Genomic DNA, 24,735 nt, shown 5'->3' with positions numbered 1-24,735 from the left:
CAGCCCAAGGCAAGACACCAGGTTAGATTTACTTAATCCAGCAAGTCCCGAACACATTTTATCATGAGACCCGTTCCCCCTCCTCCCCAATACTTTTTAACAACTTGCAGAAAACTCTTTGCTGATATTTCATTGAGAATGATTGTTCCATTTTAATTAGCAAATTAGCTCTTTGGCTGCACGTGCTATTCACTCTTCAAAAATGCTTAGGCAAAGTCACCCATCCAACAAGCCAGCTCTCAATCATTTGCGGTAATGGAAAGTTCGCCCCTTAGGTGATTGACCCCAGACAGCTATTGAGTTGATGCCATGCCTGTAGGCAACTTCATCCCTTTCTCCTACCATCATTACCAGCCGAAGGGAGGAAGAGGTTGCCAGTAGAACTAGCAGGAATCATGCTTTGTCTTCCATTAAATATTTAATAAGCTTGAATTGCATGATCACTGTGTAATTTTATTTAGAGGAATTATAATGTTCACTTGACTACAACCTAAGAGCAACATGGGCAGCTCTGTAACTGACAAGGACTAAGTGTTTTCCATACGTTATCTCCTCCCGTGGATTTATGAGCCAAAAAGTGTCATAATCGCTACAACTTCCAGCATCCATACAAATTAACATAGATCCCGGGACACCAGATCTAAAAGAAATCTTACTTATTTTTAACAACAATAGAGCTTCATGCTCTATGTCATCAGTGCCAGCCTTAAGCCTAATACTCGATTAGATCAGTACTAGTCCTCAGTCTGCCGATACATATTGCATCATTTTTAATTTTGAAAGCAAAGTCATGTTTAATTAAATTTTCATGCAATGGAAAAGTTATTTGAAGCTGTTCTGGTGCTGAAAGTGTATTTTGATCAATAGTCTGCGGAGCCATTTGCTGTCATTTCATGTCATCTACAGGTTTGACTTGGGGGCGGGGCTCCTGAGGGCTTGGGCACACTCGTTCACCAGCCTGGCAGCCTCCAGAGCAGTACCCCAGTGCATGGAGAAGCCCCCACTCCCGTGGCCATAGTGGTGGACCACAGGCAGCCTCCGGCTGTCCTGGGCCAGGAGCTCTTTCTGCAGCCGGATGCCTGGCCTGGAGGGCCTCAAGCCCACCTTCTCCCTTATGTCGCAGGCTCTGTGGAGGGAGGGCTCCAGAGCACAGCATCGGGAAAAAATATCTCTGCTAATTTCTGCATCTGGGGACAGATTCCAGTCTCCTTTTTGCCTAGTTCCACCCAGGGTTACGTTGGATATACCAGGGTAAATATATGTCAGCCCACTCCCATCTCGGATAAAATGCTTCAACCAGGGAGCCTGAACTTTGAGCACTTGGCCCCTCACGGGGAAAATCGTCGAGTCTCCTGCCAGCTGTCTGCTTCCAAGGCCTGAACAGTTGACCACGATGTCGAAGGACGGGTGAAGCTCCCACAGGTCTTCTATTCGCTGGGGGACCATCAGGCCCCCGCTTCTTTTTACCCTGGAGAGAACGAGAGACCTGAGGTGAGCCTCAGCAGCTTCCTGCTCAACCCCTCACAGGAAGTGATGGACAGGATCACGGAAGCAAGGGGCCCCAGGAGCCAAATTCCAGCCAACGACTGCCCGCATCCTAGGAAACTGGGGATTCCTAAAGATGAACCTAAATAAAAACGTATTGCAAAAATGCAAAACAGAAGAAATTGTATGCCTTGTCCTTCTTATGTTTAGTAGAGTTTCTGTATCATTCTACATGCTAAATAAATACCAAGTTAATCTGGCATTTTAAATACCCAAGCATTTCTTGTTTACGCCATTTATTTAGCAGCTAAATTTACTGCCTGGGAAATTTTGTCTCATGTTGTTAACTCTGGCATGTTCCTTTGTATTAGTCTGGTCTCCCTAACTAGACGGTTGGGACAGAGTTCACACGCCCCCTCGTTACATTGACCACAGGGATGTCAGCACGAGAGGAACACAGAAATATTTGCAGTTGGTGGACTAAATGACTGTTTAGTTGTTAATGACTTTTTTGGACAAAGTATATCAATAACAAAAAGAAATGGCTTATCTAAGTCCTGTATTCTGTTTTTTCAAATTGTGGTAAAATACATATAACATAAAGTTCACCATTCTGACCTTTTTTAGGCGTACAGTTCAATGGCATTAAGTTTAATGCACTCCCATTGCTGTGCAACCACCACTGGCCATCTCCAGAACCTTTTCCATCTTGCAGAACTGAAACTCTGTACCCATTAAACAAGAACTCCCCGGTCGCATGATCTTACTCACAGGTCATTTGTAGAAGATATAATATGGATAAAAGACTATCAGCAACTCTATTCAACACATGCAGGTTGGATGCCCGGAAGTAAGGCAACACTAAGAGGGATCAGAAATGCGTGCGGCACAGTGCCCTTCCTCAAGGACTGACCAAGGAGCTAGGAGGGGGAAGTGTAAACACCCGGCAGAATGAAGCAAGTGCCGAATGAGAGGTGCTGTAGAATCAGAAAGCACGGGTTTACGTCCCAGTTCTGCCTCACATTAGCTTTAAGGTCTTGATCAATTCTCCTCACTTCTCTGACCCTCAGTTTCCTCATCTGTGTCATGGGGGGTGATACCTCCCTTGCCTGACTCAGAGGATGGCTGTGAAGTTCAAATGAAACAATTGGCATGACAGTACTTTGAAAGATATTAAGCATAATAAATTCTAGGGGACTGATATTAATAAATTATAAATTTCTCAAGGGAAGAGACTACATCTTATGCCGCTATGACCCAGCTCAGGCCCGAATATCTAGAGGACTTGACATAAGTGTTGGCCAATACTGACGACAACATGAAATCCTGGTTTGAGTGTATGATGGTTAATTTTATGTGTTGACTTGACTGGGCCATGGGGTGCCCAGATATTTGGTCAAACATTATTCTAGGTATTTCTGTGAAGGTATTTGTGGGTGAGATTAACATTTAAATTGGTAGACTGAGTAAAGCCATCTGCCTCCCTAATGTGGGTGGGCTTCATCCAATCAGCTGAAGACCTGAATAGAACAAAAAGGCTGACCCTCCTCCTGCCAGGCTGTCTTTGAACTGGGACGTCAGGTTTTTCCTGCCTTCAGACTTGAACTAAAACATCAGCTCTTCCTGGGTCTCAAGCCTGCCAGCCCTCGGACCAGAATTACACCATTGGCTCACCTGGGTCTCCAGCTTACTGACTCACCCTGCAAATCCTAGAACTTATCAGCCTCCATAATCATGTGAACTGATTTCTTATAATGAATATATGTGTGTGTATATATATATTTTTTTACATAATATATACACATATATTTTATATATACTATATAGATAGATATTAATATATACATCCTATTGGTTCTGTTTCTCTGGAGAACACTGACAAATACAGCACGACACCACACTGGCACCCTCTCTCTCCAACAGCTACAATTCAGGCCTGTTCCAGGGAGAATCTGGGAAGCGTTGACACCAGAAATGCAAGAAGAGTCCTGTTACCCTATCTGCCCTTGAGAGAGCGGAAGCGGTCATGCCAGCAGCTCTGAGTACCATTTGCCTTCAAGGCCAGATAAAGAGAGGCTTAATGCTGAAAGGCAGCATAAGAAAAGGCAGAAACTTCCAGAGCATAAATAATAGGTGTCTGAGAAAGTGGTAAATGACGGCATGGTTTGACAGTCGATTTTAACTTAGCAAGGAGGAACTCTTTGAAGTGATTCTCATTTTCCACTCCTATTTTTTGACCGGAAAGTTCAACTGAAACTTGCATTAAGATCAGCAGGAACCTGGCTGTCTTCTGACACTGGTTCTCATTTCTGGAAAATGCTGCAGGTGGATGAGAATGGAAGAGACCCACTGCTGCTCATTGCATCATAGGCCCTGAGTCTAACGGCTCAGTTTGCTATTCTGTAAAGTAACAGCATCGGCTCCTATCACTGGCTTTCCAGCTTCGCCCTCATCTGGCTGAAGGGGAAGCTGCTGGAGGAGACGGGCCCGAGAGGTCTCCACCTTCTCAGTCTCTGCATCCCACCCCCAGCCCTGCTGCCCTGCCTCTGAAGTCTCTCCACCGAGTAAGAACAGTTTGAGACCTCTGGCTTAGATTTCTTTATTATCCAACAAATACTCGCTGAGGGCCTGTACTGTGCCAGCGGTGCTAGGCTAGAAGAACTCAAAGGCTACCCCTTGCTCTAAGATCATAGAACAAGGTGGTGCACGTACTCTTAAACACAAGCTGTTATTTCAAGCAGCAATGCTCCGCATAACAGAACTTAAGTTCTAGGCACAGGTACTTTGTGCAACCTTGCTTGTTATTAAAAAATCCATGGGAGACAGTGTCTCGTTTACCTGAGGTGAGGAAACCAAAGAAAAGAATCTGGCAACATCCATACTTTGGGGCCACCCAGAACCCATAAGCCAATGGACTACTTTCTGGTGTAACTAGAAGTGGTTAAAAGAGAGACAATGAGGCTGGAGCTACTGTCTCGTCTGTTTTCTAAGTAAAATAGTTCATAGACGTTAACAGTATTTCATGCAGAAAATTTTATGGTCAGAAGTTTTCAACTCTCTCAGCAGAATAAACAAGTTGGGAGCTAAAATTATATTTTTAAAATATATAATAATAGATGAGTGTTTTTAAAGATAAGATAACTGTGTAAAGTTATTTTTATTCTAACACTGGTATAGACAGAAGAGTAAATGGGAATTTTGTGGCACTACCGACTAACATATTGCAGTGTGTTTGTAATCTTTAAGATAGTGGACACACAGAAAAGACTTTGAAAAGGAGTTTAGGATGGCTCTCCTCTTGACCAATCATGTGACCTTAGTCAAGTTACTCAGCTCTAAACTTGAATCCTCCATCCACAATTTGGAGATAATAATACTGACTTTATAGGCTCATTGTGAAAATAAAATGAGACAACATCTGGAAGAAGTCTAACACAGTGCATAACGCATTGAAGTCGCTCAATGAAGTATTTTTAATAAGAAAAAAATCGAGTTTAGGGATGCGTTACACTACTGTAAAATGCAAGACCCGATGTCTCATATACGAGTATGTGTGCCCTCCACACTCATGTATTACTCACATCGAATTATGTTTTAGAGCCTCTGTGAATGACAGTTGGATTTTAAAAAAATGTTTTCCATTGATCGTTATTTGGGCATTATTTTTGTTTTGCTTTTAATGGATTGTGGATCCCATGTGTTGATATTTAAACATTATATTCTGTATTCCAACCATCCTAATTGGAACTCACAATTATTCTCCTAATTCAGAGAAACAAGGGAATTTACCAGCCCTGGGATTTGAACAAATTTCTTAAACTCACTGAACTTGTTTCCTCAACTATAACTTAAGGATAAGACTGCTGTGTTCACAGGGTTTTTATGACAATTATGCAAGAATTCAATAAATGCAAATGTCCTTCTTTTCCGCTTCAAGGGCACTCTGCTGGTTTAGCTCCTGATGACAGCCCACCCCTTACCTGGAGACTTCTTAAACTATCATAAAGGATGAGCTCTTGGAAGGCCTGTCAGGCTTGCTGTACTGGGTCCCTCCAAGGCCTTGTATCCCAGGGAGAAACTTACTGAATGTGCCCAGGGACCAGTCATCCTTGCACTGTTGCAATGTGACCACGTGGTAATGCCCAGTTGTTATTGTATATCCCCTGGGCAATGTATCAAGATGGCACCAGGTGTAGGAGGAGACTGTACCTGGAAGCTGGATATTAAATTGGGTGACCAGCACCTACGAGGTGCTTTTACAACCATATGAGGTAGTTATTCTGGAGGTTTTGGGTGACATGGTTGGGGGTATAAGAACCTTGGTGACTTTCCTCTTGGAGCTTCCTGCAACTGAGTAAGACTTCATCCTGAACAGAGAGAATACCATCACCCTAAACTCCCATGAGGAAATGGGGGACGGGGAGATTCAAGAAGCTGTGCCCATTCAATAGCCCCAGCCCAATGTCATCACCCTAAAACCTAAGAGGGTGCATTTTCATCAAACCTAAAGTCAGCCCTCTACCGGACCGCATCAGCCTGACCCTTAAACACGAGGATAGCTGTCTTCAGGACCCTTCCTTCAATTCACTGGGAGTTTCAGCAAGGGGGGAAATTGAGCCAACTGTGCCACTGAGAAGAACAAGGGCTCCAATAAGCATTTCTTTAAACACACACACACTCCACCTCCCAGGAGCACAGGGCAGTCCCCTCATCCCCACCCTTCTCCTGGGACTAGAGGCAATTCCTGCACCCCATCTCCTGACCCCTGCCACAGCCCAAGCCATGTGAGAGAGAGCACTAAACAGGGAGGTGGGAGTTCTGGCGTGGAGACCTCACGCGGGGATGGGGGGCACAGGGGAAGGACAGGACCCTGGTGAGAGGGAGGGGCTGTGTGGACAGCAGCACCTGGCAGCAGGGGCTGCAAGAGGGAGGCACGACCTCAGAATGGGAGGGCAGAGCAGGAAGGGGGTGCAGCCCAGCAGGAACAGAACGAGGGGCGCAGCAGAGCCAAGATATTGTCCTGGAATCATCGTGCACCTGGAAGGTGCTGGTTGAAGCTTAGACCCTCATTATTTTTGGAACCTACTGAGTAGAAACCAGGGGAAAAATTTTTTTTGTCACTTAAAATTTCTAAGTGCTTTCCGTCTTGCCAAAGGTAGACATTTAACAGTTCCCTTGTTAACATTTTAACAGCTTGTACCTTTATTCTGGGAATGTTACCCAAATGGACCTGTGAGTTATGCAACTATAAAGTAAAAGCTCTCACTTAGGCATCTAAGATGGCTTTGGGGTGAGAAGGAGCATGATTGTGTGTGGGAAGGTCAAGATGCTTCTCTGCAGATCAGATTGCTTTTGGAAAATCTGTGTCTTGGCCAAGGATGGAGGGAGGAGGGGATGGCACAGTGTCCACTCCCAAGCTGGCTCCTTGGACTGGCTGGGGCTTCCTCTGTTAGAGGGCGACGGCCAGAACCTGAGGGGACTGATTCTGAGAGACTCAGAGGCAAGCAGGGCTGGCCGAGGGGGGTGGGGGGGGAGGGTGTTCAGAGCTGGGAAGAGGACATTTCTCCCCATTTCTCCCAACCTCTGCATGGAGCCCAGCTCCTCTCTGACCCCGGGAAGGACCAATGACTGGACACAGGATCTATAGGTTAAAGTTTGGTGGAATGAGGCAAACAGCATTGAGTTTTTGAGTCCCTAAGCGAGGATAGCTTGGAAAGGAGAGAAACAGTGAAGAGTTAGGAAGCCATTGCCAAAGTTGTGGAGAAATGCAAGGACAGCCAGAAGAGGATGGTGGGCGAGGACCTAGAGGGGAGGGCTGGATCTGTGAGATATTTTACATAAAGAATTCCTTAAACCTAGTCCTATTGTTATGTATTATTTGCATATTAGACATAGTCAATTAAAAAAAAATTAATCCTTGCTTCAAAACCCAAAGCGTGACTCTTTATTAACAGTAATCAGAAAATTAACTATTTCCAGTCTATTTGTCTGAAGATGAGGGGAAGAAAAGAAGAAAACAAATTTAAAATCTCAGTTGGCAAACAGTACTATACATATAGATCCAGGGGAAAACCCACTATTTCTTCACAGTGACACAATGTAGCTGTACCTAAAATAGCTTATCATAGTTAGAATTTTAAAAATGCATTTTAGGTTTATAAAGCAACTAAATATCTATACATATGGTCTGATTTTGACCTGACAGCCTCATCTCATCCGATGATCCTATTCTTCATTCATTCCTTTGCAATGCATTTTCTAGTAAAAGAAACTGCATTCTAATTCCCATTTCTCAGAATATCTATCTCTGCCTTGTCCACTCCAGGAACTTGTATTAATCGGTCTAAGCCGTTCGGGCAGGGAGCCGCCTCTGGTCCCTTTGGGGAAGAAGGTATGGATGAGGCCCAGGGTTCCTATGGGCTGGGTGGTCGAGGAGGGGAGCAGCCGTACATCCTTAGTCCAGCAGGTGTGGTTTCAGGAAACAAGTTCACCTCTGCAGCTGCCTTAGGGCAGCTACTGAAGCCCCAGTGGAAGCCCCAAGACTATGGCACCCTGCAGATTCCATCCACTCCTTGCTAACCTTGTTGCCATCATCAGAAAACACAAACACCAGCATCTTCCACCTTCCTGGCTGGTGCCCTCCCACTTCATCCTTGCGTAGCCAGGAGGAAAGAGGAGTGGTCTCGTTAGACTGCGTCTGGGACCATCTTTTGCCCATTGCTCCTCTGGTTAGGGTCTGGGCAGCAGATGCTGGGGGGGGGAGGAAATCCCTAGAGGCCTCGGAAAGGAAGGTGTGTGCCAGACACAGGGGAGCAGGGGTCTGCTGTACACAAGAAGGGACCGTGGCAAGTTGGACAGCGGTAAGGCAGGGACGGCCTGTACTCTTCCTGATGTACAATCTTTATTTCTGACCAACTGCTGAGGGAGCCACAAGAGTTTCTTTCTTAGGCACTACTGTGAGTCAGGCCAAATAGGAGAACAGGAGCTACGGGAGACGGGAGATGGAGGGCTGTCCCAGAGAAAGTAAGAGAGAGGACTTATTAGATGAGCAGGAAGGAAAGTACAGGCAGAGAAGCCCAGTGCGGTCAGTGCTGTGGTCAGGGCTGTGGTCAGCGCGGGGCCTCATCAGGGCCACAGAATAAGGCCTGGCCTCCTGGAAAGAAAGCAATGCTCCTCAGGTATAGGGTCTCCAGCACAGAAACGGGGCCCCCAGCTTCCTGGATGTCATCAAAGGAAGGACATTCCTGGTTCCACTGGGGATGATTTATTTAGGTAGGATGCCTGGCCAAGAGACAGGCTCAGCTGACTTATGGCCTCAATGATTCATTTCCTGGAAGCGGCAAGTAAAAAGCAGCAGAATATGACTCCACTGGCCGAAGAGATAAAACATGATCCTCACGGCTGATGAAACCTCAGGGCGTTTCGTTTGTTTGTTCGTTCTGGGTATTATTGGATATATGGTTTCTGTTTTTGTGTTTGTTTTGAGAGGGAGATGATCCTTTCTGTTCCCTGAAAAATGCTAAAGATCTAGTTCGCGGTTAAAAACATTTTTCTCCTGCTTGGAAGTTGATATTATACTCCAAAGGGTGCAGCTTAGGTTGAAGCCAGGGGGGTGTGGCCTGCTGAGTGAAATGCCCATTTTTGAGCTGTAACACGGCAGGCTGAACACCCACATCATGTGGAAGGGGCACAGAAGGCCGCAAAACAGACCCTGGTGTGAGGAACAAGCAGAGACCGTGTGGCTTCCCAGCTGGGTTGCCTCGGTGGAGGAGAGTGGGGGGTAGCCCACAGAGTGAGCCCCGGGGGTGCCGCCCCCCACCATGACGCTGCCCTGCCTCCCACCTGGCCTGAAGTCCTCCCCTGAAAGGCTTGCCTTGGGCATAGAGGAGTCCCTACCCTATGAAGCTTCCTGCCAGAGGAAAGGGGACGTGTGGCCCACTTCCTTCTCCACGTTGGCCTTCTGGCCAGATGCCAGGCCCTGAGGGAACGGGGACACTGAACTCCACAGAAAGGAGGCCCGGCCTGCTGTCCGTGCAGGCCCCACGTTGGGGGTCAGGAGGAAGCATGACATATCAGGGGCACGAGGGGGTGCTGAAAGGTGCGACGGGCAGTTGCTAGGACAAAGGTCTCCTCCTCATGACTTCCCTGGAGTATACCGTGTGCGCAGTCTGCCTGAGGCCCTCACGTCCCAGCCACCCCCATCCTCCACTGTCATGGCAGACGTGTATATCAAACAAATGGACTGGAAAAGGCCACCCCAGGACTCCGTGGGGGACAAGAGCAGTTCCTAGGACCTCTTCTCCCTGACTCTGTCACCTAAAACCAGACAGGAAAGAGCATGCTCCAAGGCACGAACACCAGCTGGCTGGTCATCAGGCCGATGGCATTGCGGTTAGGAAGTGGCTCCCACTGGCACAAAGTACCACTCACTATGGGGTTATTTTAAGTGGAGTAAAATGCTGACAGCAGGCTTCCAAGTAATGAGAAGGTAGTGGGATTTTTTTCCCAGGCCTTCATCCCACAGTTAGAGATTAGGCCTGAAAATGAGGTTATTATGGAAATAAGGAGGACTATTTTCTAGGTGATACTTTAGAAGCAGGCAGAACAAATCATTCAGATAATTTTTGCTTCCATGTGAAAATGGTTGAGGGTGGCCCCAGAGTGAAAACATTCATTCCTAGCCAGAGTGGGAGAGCAGCTGGAACGGCAGGCGGGCCGGGGACTGGGCCTCACTCACTGTCCAGGGTGGGGACTCCCCCCCCCCCCCCCCCCCCCCCGACCCAGGGAGGGGCTTTCCACTGCTCAGGGAGCCACAGGCAAACTGGAAGTCTCATGAAGACTCCTCAGAGGAGGGGACACGCAAATAGGAGTGAAGCTGGCTTCCTTGCTCCTGCCCCCTGCCACAGTGGCACCCCATCTGTCACCTCTTCAGGTGCCCTGAGCCTCGTGCTCCCTCTCTGCCCCATCAAAACTCCCCGCCTCCCAAGGACTTTATCTGCTATCTGCTGCTTAAAGCAAAATGAAAGCACGTCTCTGTCAATTTAAGTCTTCTGTCTAGACTTTATATCCAGTGCTTCAGTGATTACCCACAGGCTCAAGACTCTTACTAGCATTTAGAACTTAGCCTGGCTAATCTGAGTTGTACCTTTCTTCCACTGGGCCACCTGGAGGACCCAGCTCTGGCCCTTCTCCAGGCATGCATGAGAAATGGACGTGTGGGGCTGACGGATGTGCTCAGCCACAGCCCTGTCCCTTCACTTCCAGTCTGTGGGAGAGGGATATAAAGGACCTTACTGGGGCAACTGGCAAAATGTAGATAAGGACCACAGATTATAGTATCAATATAAATATCTGGATTCTTACCATAGCACTGTGTTTATGTAAAAGAATACCCTTGTTTCTAGGAAATGCATATGGCAATATTTAGGAATAAATAGGGGTATAAATGGGGCATGATGTCTCCAACTTACTCTTAAAAGGTTCTGGAAACAAATGTATAAAGAAGAGAGAGAGAGTAAATGACAAAGAAAATCTTAGGAATCTGGATGAAGGGTTTCCAAGAGCTCATCCATTTCCTTTACTTGTTGTCCATTACCAACCCTGACCATGCCCTGGCCATCCGCACACAGAGAAGGCCTTGGCCAGCCCTTGACAGTCTCTGTGATGGGAACAAACATTCTGCAGTGTTCTCCCTCACCCACTTCTTCCTGAACTGCCAGAGACCACAGGACTCCAGCCGGTTTTCTACAGACTTTCCTGAATGTTGAGACAAAAGTCCAAGATACAATAGAAGCATACAATAGAACTGAGGGTAATAATGAACCTTCAGCCAAAGAAACTTAAAATGCCAAACATAATAAAACTCTCTAATGACACCTTATTTTTTATACTCAACATTTTGTACATGTTCTTCCATTTTGGTTTTTTATCATAGTCAAAAAAATTATGCACCATGTTGACAGTAAAGCTCTGCCACTTTTGGCATACCTAATAATTTCCCCTTATCTGAATTTAATAAAAAAATATGATACCTCAACTTCAAATCACTAGCATTAGCACTTGCAATTTTCTATTTCCAGTCATTTTTATAACATAAGGACAAAAATGAATACTCCATGTCATTGGCACCCAGAAAAGATGATGCTGCTGCTGAAGCTTGAATGTTGGCTGTTGAGCAACTCCATCATGTGATGGCTCAGAACGTTCACCTATCAGCTGATGCATGCAGGTTCAAATCTGGCATACAAACAGTGGATTATGGACCAGTGAACAAGGCACAAAAGTGTAGGTTTTATGAAACTGGAACTTACAAAAGTAAAATGTCCCATATAAACTGCCAAGACGTAAAAGTGAGAAGAGCACTGACAAAGCTACAAAAACATATTATGATGCCCCTGACATGAGCCTAACAGACTTAGGCTCCCTCCTCTGTGCCCCCATTCCACCCTCAAAACCTGTACTAAACCCTCACTATATGTATTACTGTAATTGTTCATTAACTTATATAAACACACACACATATATACACACATACACACCATCACCCCCAGGAGACTACGACTTCCTTAAGAACAGTGATGATATTTTATCCTTTTTTGACCAGCTTCTAGCACAGTGCCAGGTATATTTAGGTTTTCAACTAAGAATTGTGGAATTAATGAATTATGTGAATGAATTTTCCTATAGCCCACATCTGGGACCAGATCATTGTTGCCACTGCTTACCTCATGTCACTTTTCCGACATTTACACAATAGTTCTCATTGTTCCTATTCATCTACCAAATATACAGATTTTGGGATTGGAAGTGCCAATGTTTTACAACTTTCAACACGTATGCAATTTTCAGACTAAACTGAAGAGAGATTTATTGATGTATCTCAAATAAAAATGCTCTTGAGGGGGCCGGCCAGCCCTGTGACATAGTGGTTAAGTTCAGTGCCTTCAGCTTTGGCAGCTTTGGTTTGTGAGCTCAGATCCTGAGTGAAGACCTAGACCACACATCAAGCCATGCTGTGGCAGCAACCCATGTACAAAATGGAGGAAGATTGGCACAGATGTTAGCTCAGGGCTAATCTTCCTCAGCAAAAAATAAAATAAAATAAATGCTCTTGATATGTTTCCTAACTAACTGGAAACAGGAAACAGGAAGTCCTGAAAACCAAGCCAAAATGCAAGGTCAAGGCATTTTGGGCTGAACTTGGTCAGGAAGTAAATATCTAACTTAAATAAGCTCTCAGTTTTAGAGGTCTTCTTTGTAATAAAGAAAATAATGAAGCTATATTCTTTGTCACTAATGAGAAAAAAATTCAAAAATAATTTATAATAAGCCTAAGATTCTCTCATCTAAAGAACTAAAGTAAATCATACAATTTTACAGCCAGAAGTGTATTAAACTTCTCCATTTTACGGTGGAAGAAACTAAGATAGTGTTTCAATAAGTGAGCTTTACTGGGGGGAAGGAGACCAAATGGTGCATCAAGGTGCCCACTAGAAGTAGCAGATGGAAGTGTTACTAGTGTGGTGTGACTCACTCCTTGTGACACAAACACTGTCTTAAGATTGTGTGACAAAGTCCTAGACATTTGTGAGCAACAAGATGCAATGCAAAAGAGCTCCAAGGGACCACAGAGAATTTTCAGCATGTATTTTCTGAACAGCTATGAAGTTATTTACGGCTATGACAGACAAAGGAAATAGCAAAGAGGCATTTCAACTGACCTTTTCTCCAACCATGGGAGGTAGACAGGGCCTTCACATTTCAGGGTTGTGAAAGCCTGACCAAACACATGTTGGGGGAATTTCTTCAGCTCAGCCTCGGTCATCTTTCGAAATCCCAGAACCACATCAGCCCAGAATGGCACTTCTTCAGTAGGCATGCTCCTAAATATCTGCCAACTCAAACAGATTAAGTGGAAAATTTTCCTGAAATTTTGTGAAATAGCACATCTCTAGTGAGCCCCGTGTGACATTCTCTAGGAATTTAAAAATCATATTCCTATAAACATAAAGAGAAAGATCTATTCTTCCATTCTCTTAGGTTCATATAACTCAGTAGCTAAATTTAAAATATTCATGATTGGGGCAAATAAGACATTTCAAAAGTAGTGCGTCTCTTAAAGATTGAATTTAATTCTCTTTTTCTGAAAAGCTCTTGCTCAGATTTTCTGTATTTACCTATGACTGAATGTTTGAGGAAAAGTTTTTCTGTTTTGCATAGTGCTTTACATAAATTGTAAGCAAATTGTCAAAAGTTTAAAGGTTGGATTCAGTTCTGAACAAAATATCTAAATGGAACGAGCAATGGTGGGTGTACAGGAAGCAAGGGGGCAAATTAGGAGTTAAGTTGTAGGTCATCACTTCTAGCTCTCAATAAGAGAAGCCAAGAGCTTTCAGGGGGAGCCCTGTTATCATTACGTCACCAGCGTGGTAGGGGGTTGATGAGCCTGGAATAATATTGGTTGTTAACAAGAAGCCTGTAGTAGTGCTACCAATAGCTGCTAGGCATATCTGGATTTATAAATATTGGGTTGTTTTCATCAATAGGAATAAATGTTGTAAATCATGGCTGCTCTAAAAAAGGAAAATCGTTCAACTGCTGTACATGGTTGCTAATGATGTGGTCAATAATGTACCAGAATTTATATCTCTAAATAATTCATTCAAAGCAGTCCCTGTGGAAGGTATAAATCTTGTTTGCTGCAAGGCTGTACACTGGGCCCTCTTGCTGTCTCATTCTGCACGCTCCCCTGGGCTAGATGGCCCTCTCCCTGCACCACCATCACAGGTCTAACACTCAGAAGGCTACGTCTCCAGCCCTCTCCTCTCTCCTGAGCTCCACCGCCAGATCCAGACCCATGTCGCCTACTCCCCACTGGATAAGTCTGCCACCACGTCTCGTACGTTAGCCTCTCACACACTCTTCCCCTACCCCTTTCCCCAGTCTTATCCAACTTGGAAAACAGCACCCAATCCACCATGTGCTAACACCAGAAACTCGAGAATCATGCTCAACACCCTCCTCTCTCATCCCCTACATGCCATCAACTATTGAGTCCCGTCAAATCTCCTCTTAAGCATTTCTCAAATCCATCTACTCTCTGTCCCCAGCTATCAACAACTAATCCATCCCATCATCATCTCTCTTTCCACAAATCTGTTCTCCACACCACAAACAGAATACTTTTGAAATGCAAATATGATCAGTTACTTCACTGTGTAAAATCTCTCAATGGCTCCCCATTACCCTGGAGTTCTTTAGTCCTTCTACACACCTCAGTCACTCTAGACTCAGATCCATGCGTGTGCTATTCTCCCAAGCTGGAATGCTGCCTCCTCCGTCCCTGACCCTGTCTCTGCCACCTTCATCTCTACAACATCACCAGACTAACCTACACTCATTTGGATGGTCTCCATTGAAACATCACTTTTTTCCTGGGGGCTTCTCACAACTTCCCAGAGCAAATTTATTCTCCACTACATGCTTCCAGAGCACCCTGTACTCTTCCCTTGGTAATCTGTGTCTCATTTGTAACTCATTGGATATAGGACATTCCCTACAGACTATAAGCTGCATGAGGGCAGGACTATGTCTGCCTTTATTAAAAGTTCACTCAACACATATTTATTGAGCATCTACCATATGCCAAGCAGCATGAACTACATCGGTCATTTCTATATCCCTAATACCTAGGAGAGTACTGATACTGGTGAATGCTGATTAAATTGTTTGAAGGAATGAATAGATAAATAATGCTATATACTTACACCAAAGAGGCACAGAACATTTGTGCCCTTGTCTTCACTTGACTGATTCAAATCCTTTTTGGAAGCAAGTGCGATAAAAATCATTCACGTGAGGGAGATAAATAACTCTCTTTTAGAAAAGCTTAAAGTATACTCTTTTTAATACCCTCAAGGGTGGCAAGGTCTTACTATTGGAAGTACATTTGCATTTTGGATACAGAAGTTTCTGAAAATTACTTAGAGTCAACATTTGTGAATTACACCAGGTCACATTGGTTTTGGACAAAAAAGTGTGACCATAAATCAATGAGAACAATTTTTCTATGTGGCTCATCAACTAACTCTGGAGACAGTTATAATATCAATCCATCTTCAGAAGGCACAGAAGCAAAAGTTGCTACTTTGGGTAGAGACTGTAGGAAATTAGTGATGTCAACATCATTTGGTGTTTGTGATGGTGAGGGAGGGCAAGAAGAGGAAAAGGGTAGAAATCTGCCTGATGCAGGTGTGTTCACAGCAGGAAATGACAGTAGATCAGGCTTGATCTCAGAAGAGAAGAGGGGAGGGTCTGGCCCCGTGGCTGAGTGGTTAATGTTCCCCATGCTTCGCTTCAGCAGCGTGGGTTTGGATCCCGGGCACTGATCTGCTTCACTCATCAGCCATGCTGTGGCGGCATCCCACACACAACATAGAGGAAGAGTGGCACAGATGTTAGCTCAGGGCTGATCTTCCTCAAGCGGAAAAAAGAGAAGGATTGGCAACAGATGTTAGCTCAGGGCGAATATTCCTCACAAAAAAAAAAAAAAAAAGAGGAGAGAGGAGAGTTTTTTAAAACAGGAGAAAAGATGCAGTGGTTTTGCAAACTTAATAAAAGGCAGACATCCCGCCACTCTTCGGACAAGACCGTGTTATCACACAGTTTAACACAGATGCCATATGTGTTACGCCATAAATTAAAGACAGAAATTAGAAGTGACAGAATGGTTACTGATCTCTGTTTAAGAAGATATAGAAAGGTATGGTCCTATTTTAAGTGCTAGTTATGTTAAACAGCACATAAATAGGATTTATTTTTTAAAGTCTTTCACTTAATTATGCATGTCTCCTGAAATCAGATCTTAAAAATCAAATATAAGTGTGCTAACCATTTCAGAAATACTTTTTCCTAAAAGGCACTTCAAAGGGCAACTTTAGTGACCTGCAAATTTACTTTTTGGAACATCTCATGCTCCAGGGACACCAAATAAATAAGATGTCCCTATCCTGGATATCTGTACCCATTCCAATATCACACTTGTTTGCTTTTTCCATCAGCCACATCATCTCACAGAATCCAAGCTTAGTATTTTCCTGCTATATGTTCTTCTAGCCATATTTGCAAATCACTGCGTAATCCCTGAGGAAACTCAAAATAGTACTTGTGATGAGAAACTGTAAAGGTTGTTTATTGTTAAAAAGTCTAATACTAAAACTTGTTTTTCTTGAGTTCTTTGGTCTAACACCAAAATGTTCTAAATCCTCCCACATCTAATTCAACACTCGGCTCACAGCACATACGCAATATTTTATGCTGAACTCTAAAGTCTGTTAAGATCATTCTAAATTCTAAAATAACGTCAGATTTCCTCTCTTACCCAGACACCAGATAAACACCAGCATCTCCAGCTTCTGCAGAATTGGCAATTGCAAATAGGTGGTCAAAGGTCTCTCTAAACCACTGCTTCTGCTTGTGAACGGGTGTGTCTGTAATCACGGAGAAAAGCAAAGCAGAACAGAAAGGAAAACGATGATAATGACTATGCTTCACACAAGCTCCTTCCTAGAAAACGGGAAAAAATTAAGAGGCAGGGAGGACCATTCAGATAAAGTACCACATTGTGGTAGAGGATCTGTCAGCGACCAGAGTTTTGGATGTTGACACAGGCTTTGGGCGTCCGTTCATATAACGATTAATTGACAGAGGGGAAATTGATGACTCGGGGCAAAATCTGACACGGGAGCCAGCTGGAAAGTGGTCTTTGGTACAAGGTGCATTCCAGAGATCCTCAAAGTGTCCATAACCAATCTGAGCAGAAGTTAGTTCACGGCTGAGGCATCCAGCCAGCCATACAGTTGAGACAATAGGAGAAAGATCCCCAGGCCTCTTTCCTGAGGGCTAAAGATGTGGTGGGTGACAAGGGGAGATTGGTGGGGCCCAGTCAACCAGGACAGAGAACAGACTGCACATCGATGGGAAGCCCAGGTTGCTAGCCCTTCTGAGACAAGGAAACAAGGCCGGCACTGCGGAGCTGAGATTCTCGGGAAGGGCTCCCCACAGCCCCATCCAAGGCTGCCATTACTGCCATCCCTCTCCACTCCATGAAGCATTGACCAGCTTAGAGTAGCATTCCCAGGGTCACCAGAGGCGTGCAGGGACCATACCAGGCACCACCTCTCTGTCAGAGTCCTGTGGACCAAGGCTCCCTATCCCCCAGGCATCCCTGCCAGAGCATAAGAGACTGGACCCAGACACAGCTTCTGGAAGAGCGCCAGGCCTGCAAGGGAAGCCATGAGGGTCAGGGTTCAAGACGAAAAATAATAGTGTCCAGTGTAGATACAGAGAGCAAGCATAACACACAGGCACAGACAAATCCACCTGTGGGGGAAGTATCTGGACACCTGATCCCTGAGGAAGGGTCATGAGGGAGAGACCGGAATCAGGCCAGGGACTGGGGAACAGTAATCCTGAGGGGCTGCTACGGGAGGAGCCACAGAGGAGATGAAGGAACTGAGGCCGAGAGGATGCTGGTTCAGCTCTGCTTGGAGAGATGTCCCTGGAGTCCACAGCAGAGATGAAAAGGTCCCTGGAGATGTCCTGCTCCCCAGACAAAGCCCCCAGGTCAATGAGGGCGTTCCAGTGGCAGGGTTTTAAAACAATTCACTTGCTAAAGAGCCAATAAATATGTTTTTTGATAGTGGATCTGTGCTGTCATCGCTAAACGTGTGCCCATGTGAACTCAACACTATATTCCAAAATTGCAGACTGGGGGCCACTGGTTTAGAAATAAGGAAGAAATAAATAATAAGCTGCAAAGAGAACTAAATTAGATCTCATAAGGATTAAACCTCAATAATCTAGGCCAGTGTATGGGGCTGTATTGAAAGGCATCCCCTGGTTCCCATTACAAACCTTAAAAATAAAATAGTGGCTGTGACTTGTATGCTGCAGAAGTCATCCCCCCAAAACAGACAATTCCAATTCAACAGTGGGTAGAGGAAGCCTCATGACCTAATTCATGTTGAAGTGCTGGTAAAAGAAAACCGTAGCTGGAGTAGCAGTAATAACAATAGCAAATGCTGATATAGCATTTCCTGTGTCCCAGGCATGGTTCTAAACGCCTTAAACGTAGTAGCTTATTTAATCCTCACAACAACCCTATAGGATGGGTATGGTCCCCATGTGGTATTGACATTTATGATCACAGAACGTATTTACCACTGGGGCTGGTCTGAAAGAAGCCCAAAGAGAGGACCAGAGTCCTTATCTAGAAGCATCAGAGAAAAAGACCCGGATCCAAGGGCCCCAACCACCTGGGCAAAGGGTGAGCTCGGGCCTCAATGGCCTGGATGAGCCTGCGTCTTTGAAGATGATTCCATGACTATCAGCCAGCCCTCTGATAGCCTCACATGGGCCTGGTGCAAACGAAGGGGATCCTGGAAAGTAGACACAAGAACTCGGGTCACAAGAAAGGCTCCCGGTGTGAACTAGCATTCTGAAAAACACACTAGGCTCCTGCGCTTGTTCCTTGCGAAGCAGCTCCCAGGAGGTACTCCACATCACGGGTGCTGCTAAAGCCAGGTTCCTGGACCTGCAACAAGGCCACTGCCCTTCCCACCCTGGCAAAAGATGGGTTTATTCTCGGTTAGGTGAAACAAGGGGTCTCTGGACTAGGAAACACCAAGCACAGGTGAAGGCAGGGATACCATACTGAAAACAGGAGAGCTAGGAAACCCATGTTAAGATGCAGCCCTCTTCTCCCCTCACCTTCTAGACTGCTGCCAGCCAGGCCTTCACCCTCCCCAGCCAGGAGATTACAAGCCTCTCCTCTGGGGAACAGGACCTGCCCAAGAAGAAGGACTTAAACATAATGACATCAGAGGTTCTCCAACTAAGCAGCCCCGCCATCTACTCCAATGAGGCTCACGACAACAAACCCCAGGCAAGCACTCAGAAATTCCGACCCACTGTTTAGGGTTCTATGCTTAAAAGTCAGCAGACAGGTAAAGATGACCGCATGGCCAAGGAAAACCAGCAAGATGAAAAATGAGAACATCAAGCAAAAAAATTAAAACACTTGGACACAAGAGAAACTATGCAGGGAGAAGAGACTTTTAAAACTATTACTAGTATCTTCAGAAAGGTAAGAAAAGATATTGCAACAACAGAACACAAATAGGATATTATAGGCAAAGGAAAATTCAGAGAACAAAAAAGGGCTTTACAATACTAAAAATGCTGTGGTAGAAGGGAGCTGAAATAGTTCAGTTGGGAGAGCATTAGACTGAAAAATGCTATAGTAGAAATAAAAAATTCAGCAACAAGGTAAAAAATAAAATTGAGAAAATCTCCCAGAAAGTAAAATAAGAAGAGAAAGAGATAAAAATAGGAGGCCGGGGGAAGCTAAGAGAACTGAAGGACCTATCCAGGAGGCCCAGCATAAAAGGAATTCCAGAGAGAGAGACAGGTATCAGGAAGGAGAAGTCAACAGCTGAGTAACTCAAAAATGGCTTCTTGAACGGAAGAACGTGAGTTTCCAGATTAAACGGACAGGGCCATTTTCACAGACTAGATTCCTGTTCTTTGTAAGTAAATCTTGTAACCATTTGATGGTTTAAACTATGTGCATGTACAACTTTGATTTAAAAAATAAAAACTAAAATGAAAGGAGAAAAAAGAGAGTGGAAATGCGGAGTGGAGACAGTGAGTACAAACCTCATTAGCTGCAAAGTGATTTTGGTTCCTATTTAATGCTCTTTCCCTCCACCTCCCATTTCATGAGAAAAATAGAGACTGCAAAGGATGCGTGGACATGTTTCAAAACATCAATGCATCTTTAAGGCTGAATACATGTTGACCGATTGTTTTTATACTGGCTTGGAAGTTAGGATAATTTTGTTTCCATTACAAGTAGTTTCTGACTTGATGGTCATTGCTGGTATCAGTGGAAGACTCAGTTACCAGTTGTGGTAGTGCTTAGTGCAGTTCACTGAGTACTGGCTGTCCATCTGAGAACCTGATAGAATTGCGCTTCCTGGCCTCCTGCTGGGGGGGGGGGGGGCGGAGCACGTGACTAGCACTGGCCAATGAGCTGTCATCAGAAGTGATGAACGTCCTTCCTGCCCAGACGAGACCCCCCGGGAGCTCCCTTCCTCCAGGTACAGGTATTGACGTTCAAGATGGCGGCTGCTCCATCACCTTAGGTCCCTGGGTGACGAGCAGAACCCTTGGTGATGCGCAATCAACATATACTGAGAGCAAGTAATAAACCTTTCCTTTTTTAGCTGCTCAGATTTGAAGGTTGTTTTTGTCCTGCAGCATAACTCAGCCTTTGCTAAGAGATGAACCAATAAGATATTAAAAGGGCACACCACGCTTGCTTACGTGCACATCCAGCTGTCTTTGTCAACAGAATTCCACCAACATCCTTCTATCTAACATCTATGATGTCCAACAGAAGAGCTAAAATCCCTCTCACCTGGATAAGCGTGCGGAATAAGTATTCCGGCTGCCACATCACTCGTCGTATCGGGAGTAAACTTGTCTGCAATGACGGTAACGGAGCATCGTGGGACCAGCGTGGGAATGCACACGGCGGTCGAGAGCCCCATCAAGCCTGCGCCCACAACCGCAATGCGGGCCGTATCCATGCGCCTGTGAGGAGGGAAAGCGTGGGCTGTCAACCTCGCTTTAAGGATTATTCCATCCAGTACAAAGTTTGGTCCAGAGGGTTCTTTCCTTAGGTCCACATCCTCTCAAAAATAAGACCTTTCCTGTCAGCGTTTCTCGTGGGCTAATGAGAGCTTTAAGCTCTCTTTCCATTAAATGTTGGGTTACAGGCAACCAGGACTCGACAGAGTTTTAGACATTGGGGCAAAACTGGCTTGGAGTCACCTTTAGAGCACAGGACAGGTAAGTAGGTTTGCATTTGTTGGGGGGTGGGGAGGGCGGGCATGTCTGCTCATTCCACTCCTTTCCTGAACCACTTTCCCTGTGGGCACAACCTAGGGAAGGCTGATGAAGAAAGCGAGGCGACAAGAGCGCCAGAGCTGCTGTCTCTGCTCTCAGGAACTTCCTGAGGAGTCGCCACTGAGAGGACACCACCCACGGGCGATTTAGAACTCAGCTCTTACTGTCTACAAGGTTGTTTTTAATTATAACAAGGTGACAGAAAGTTTGAACAGCGGAACCAAGCATCTCCTCTTCTGCTCCTCACTCTCAGCAGAAACCGAGGCTCCCCCCGCCTTTTCCCTGACTGGGTCGCTGCCTTTCCCATCCCCATCCTCCCCCACCTTGGAGATAAGATTCCTTGGTGGATTAATCGGGTGCTGATTCTGTAAACTGGGGAGGGACCCATGGTCTCCTAGCCTCACCTCCCTCATCTAAACCAGGCCAGGTGAAATCTTAATTAGCTCCTCTAGGTTACCCACTGAGGTTGTCTCGTAAAGGGGGCTTCTTTCGAGAGTCCATGTGGAAACGCAGGCAGCAGACATCCAGGAGCCTGGGCCGGGCATCCGGAGACCGGCACCCAGCGTGGGCACTAGGGGATTGATGGAGACTCAACACCCTCTGCCCCGTGGCTGCTGAGCAGCAGGAGTCCCCCGAGCCCTGGTCCGCTGTCAGCTCCCCTGTCCACGCTTGATTCCCTGCTTGTCTTTCCGGTTCTGTTCTTGCTCTCTGCCTAACTCTCTCCAGGTCTCAGAGTTAAACTCCAGAGACAGAAAATGCAATTAGTCTACTTGGTCATTGCCATCCCTATTGGACAAAGTTCTAGCACCAGTCCAGTTTATTGGACTAAGCCAGCCTATAAATCTGCCCTTGGCACAGTTGCCCTTCCCTGTCTAATCAGCAATAGCCAGGGCATCAGGTCATGTGGCACAAATCATGGCCGTTTGCAGGTAAAGATTGACCTTTCCTCAGGAGGGGGTGGGGCACTTCCCTCTGCCGTGAGCAGGACAAAGCAGTGGCGTGGGCTGGGCTGTCAGTGCTCTCTTCCTGCTCTGAAGGTCTCTTGCACTACGATACTTAAATTAAAATCCTCCAAGGAGGCTTAATATGTGTAATTTCTATTTCTCAAGCTGTATATGCATTTCCTGGGCCATTAGTTAATCCGATTGCTCCCTAATGGGCGGTCTAGCTGAGAAGGAGCAGGATGCCAGGGCAGAGGGAAGAGAAGAGAAGGGTCCAGGGAAGGGGCAGGGGAGAAGGCAGCCGCCTGTCCCCTAACTGGCTTTACTGTTTCACACTGGCCTCCCCTGCCCAGCGGCTTTCTCAAAATAGCTCTAATAAATTAAGTTGAGAGGGAAAGTAATCCGTGGCTGAGAATGACCAGCTGCCCGGGAGGAGAGAAGTGAGCCAGCAAGGTGGGTACATCTTGGCCCTGTCACCTGTGAACTGCTGTCACCTGATCCCATTAAGGCATACCCCCCAAACTCCCAGAGTATGCACAGAATGACCCCTAAGCCATAAGCAGGAGGATTCAAGTACCTGTCTCTGAAAAAGCAGCCTTGGAACCCACAGAAGGCTCTGGCACCAACACTTGTTTTCCCAGTGAGCAGTTGGTCTCGTGCCCTGAGAGACTGAGGGAAAGCAAAACTGCCTCCCATTGGGGAATTCACTACGGGCATTCCCTCTAATCTGTCTCTCCATTGGCCTGTACGCCTGTGTCTTTGTCACTGATTCTCCTGAGAAAGGAGCGATTGACCTCGTCTTGTGAGCTCCTGGAGCTGTGGCTCTGCCGAGCCTTTGGCGGCTGGTCCACCCTTAGCAGCCCTTCTCTTCCTAGTTTACAAACCCTCCATCTCACCACCAGCCTGGGATTTGTAGGTGGAGTAAACGATGGGTGAACCTGTCCAACTTCCAGAAGCTCCAGCTAGAAGCAAACACTGGTTTCCTCATTTGGTGCCCAGAATTAGCTGCCCCCTCCCACCAGTGCCTGGCTCTGCTGGGTTGGCTGGTGAGGGTGGCAGTGGGGGTTGGGCGAGGGCAGAATAATGACCTGATTGAAGTTAAAAAATTATTCAGGAGATAATCTAGGATAAAAACCAAGCGATTCCTTAGCCTACATGTTCAAAGAAGGGAACCAACATTTTCTGGCTGTCCACCATGTGCTAGACACTTTACAGACAACAAGTTTGTTTACAAGGAGGCAGTTTGATGTATCAAAGAAATGACAACAATGTTGTAATTAACATGTACTTAGCGTTAACCATGTGCTAGAGATATGCATGACACCTTACAACACACCACGTGAGAGGTAGGTACTGTTATTTTTCCCATTCCATAGATGAGCAAATTGAGGCTCCAAGAGAATAAGGAAGGGCCCAAGGCCTCTTAAGTGGCAAAGCCCAATCTGAATGTCAGACTCCGAGGTTCAAGGTCTTAACAACCAAAGTACACACTGTGGTATCAGGAAATCTGTCTGTTTTACCTTGAGCAAGTCACCTAACTTCTGAGTTTCAGTTTCCCCATTTGACAATTGAGAATGAACTAAGATTTCTCTTGCAAGTTGTTGTGAGCATCTGCTGAATTAAGATATGCAAAATTCTTTGTAAGGTGGTATATATTATATATTTTATTGAGCACCTACAATAAAATCAATCAACAAACATTTACAGAGCAGGCACTCTGTCCAAAGCATACTGCAAGGACTGTGAAATACAGAAGGATTTCTAAAATCATGTTTTCTCTCTCAAGAAAGGAAACAAGGCAGGATAAGACAGTCCTCTAGTACAGAGCACTAACTGTAGGTGGCGTGAGAGCTCAGGAGAGGGGAGAGCATGGTGGACCCACGAGGCCAGTCCTGGGGAGAGGATGGGAAATGAGGAAGGCACTGAAAAGTCAGTGAGTCTTGGATGGACAAAGAAGAGGAGGGAGGGAAAAACCAGGAGGGAGGATGCTGTGAGCAAAGCTGCAGAGTCAGGATGTTCAAAGAGAGCTGAGGAAACAGCGGGTGGCTCCAGGGGGAGGTCTGTGCAAGAGCAGAGTGTGAAAGTGCTGGAAATCTGGTCAGATGGAGGACTGTATTTGAAAAGCAATGGGAGCCATGGAAGGTACCTGAGAGGGCGTCTTCTTCTCCCTGCCCAGGTCAGGGCTCTGCTTTCCTCTGCAAAGCAAGAGGAGGAGGAAACATTTAGAAATGAAACCAAGAAAGCTGTGTGTGTACAGCCAACAGGGCTTTTACTTTTTGCTACACAGAACTGTAGCGACAAGACTTGAATGAGGGCTCATTCAAGAACTGGTAGGAAA

General features: G+C 45.7%; 1 protein-coding gene across 2 annotated transcripts; it reads right to left on the bottom strand.

Moving 5' to 3' along the window:
* Nucleotides 1–8: 8 nt before the first annotated feature.
* On the bottom strand, nt 9–23,128 carry DDO (D-aspartate oxidase). 2 transcript variants are annotated; one of them, XM_046674332.1, is made up of 5 exons: nt 22,975–23,128; nt 20,966–21,141; nt 16,865–16,973; nt 13,206–13,382; nt 9–1,468 (listed from the first exon to the last, which is right to left on the bottom strand). In XM_046674332.1, exons 1-5 carry the CDS (start codon nt 23,112–23,114, stop codon nt 901–903), a joined length of 1,170 nt encoding a protein of 389 aa, XP_046530288.1. In that variant the 5' UTR covers nt 23,115–23,128; the 3' UTR covers nt 9–900. The 2 variants fall into 2 exon arrangements, with proteins under 2 accessions (XP_046530288.1, XP_046530289.1); XM_046674333.1 differs by lacking the exon at nt 22,975–23,128 and adding an exon at nt 21,918–22,263.
* Between the last annotated feature and the right edge of the window lie 1,607 nt (nt 23,129–24,735).

The sequence above is a fragment of the Equus quagga genome, chromosome 11 (assembly GCF_021613505.1).
Source record: "Equus quagga isolate Etosha38 chromosome 11, UCLA_HA_Equagga_1.0, whole genome shotgun sequence".
Taxonomy (NCBI): domain Eukaryota; kingdom Metazoa; phylum Chordata; class Mammalia; order Perissodactyla; family Equidae; genus Equus; species Equus quagga.
Note: the sequence above shows the minus strand (reverse complement) of the source record. Positions and strands in the feature narration are given on the sequence as shown.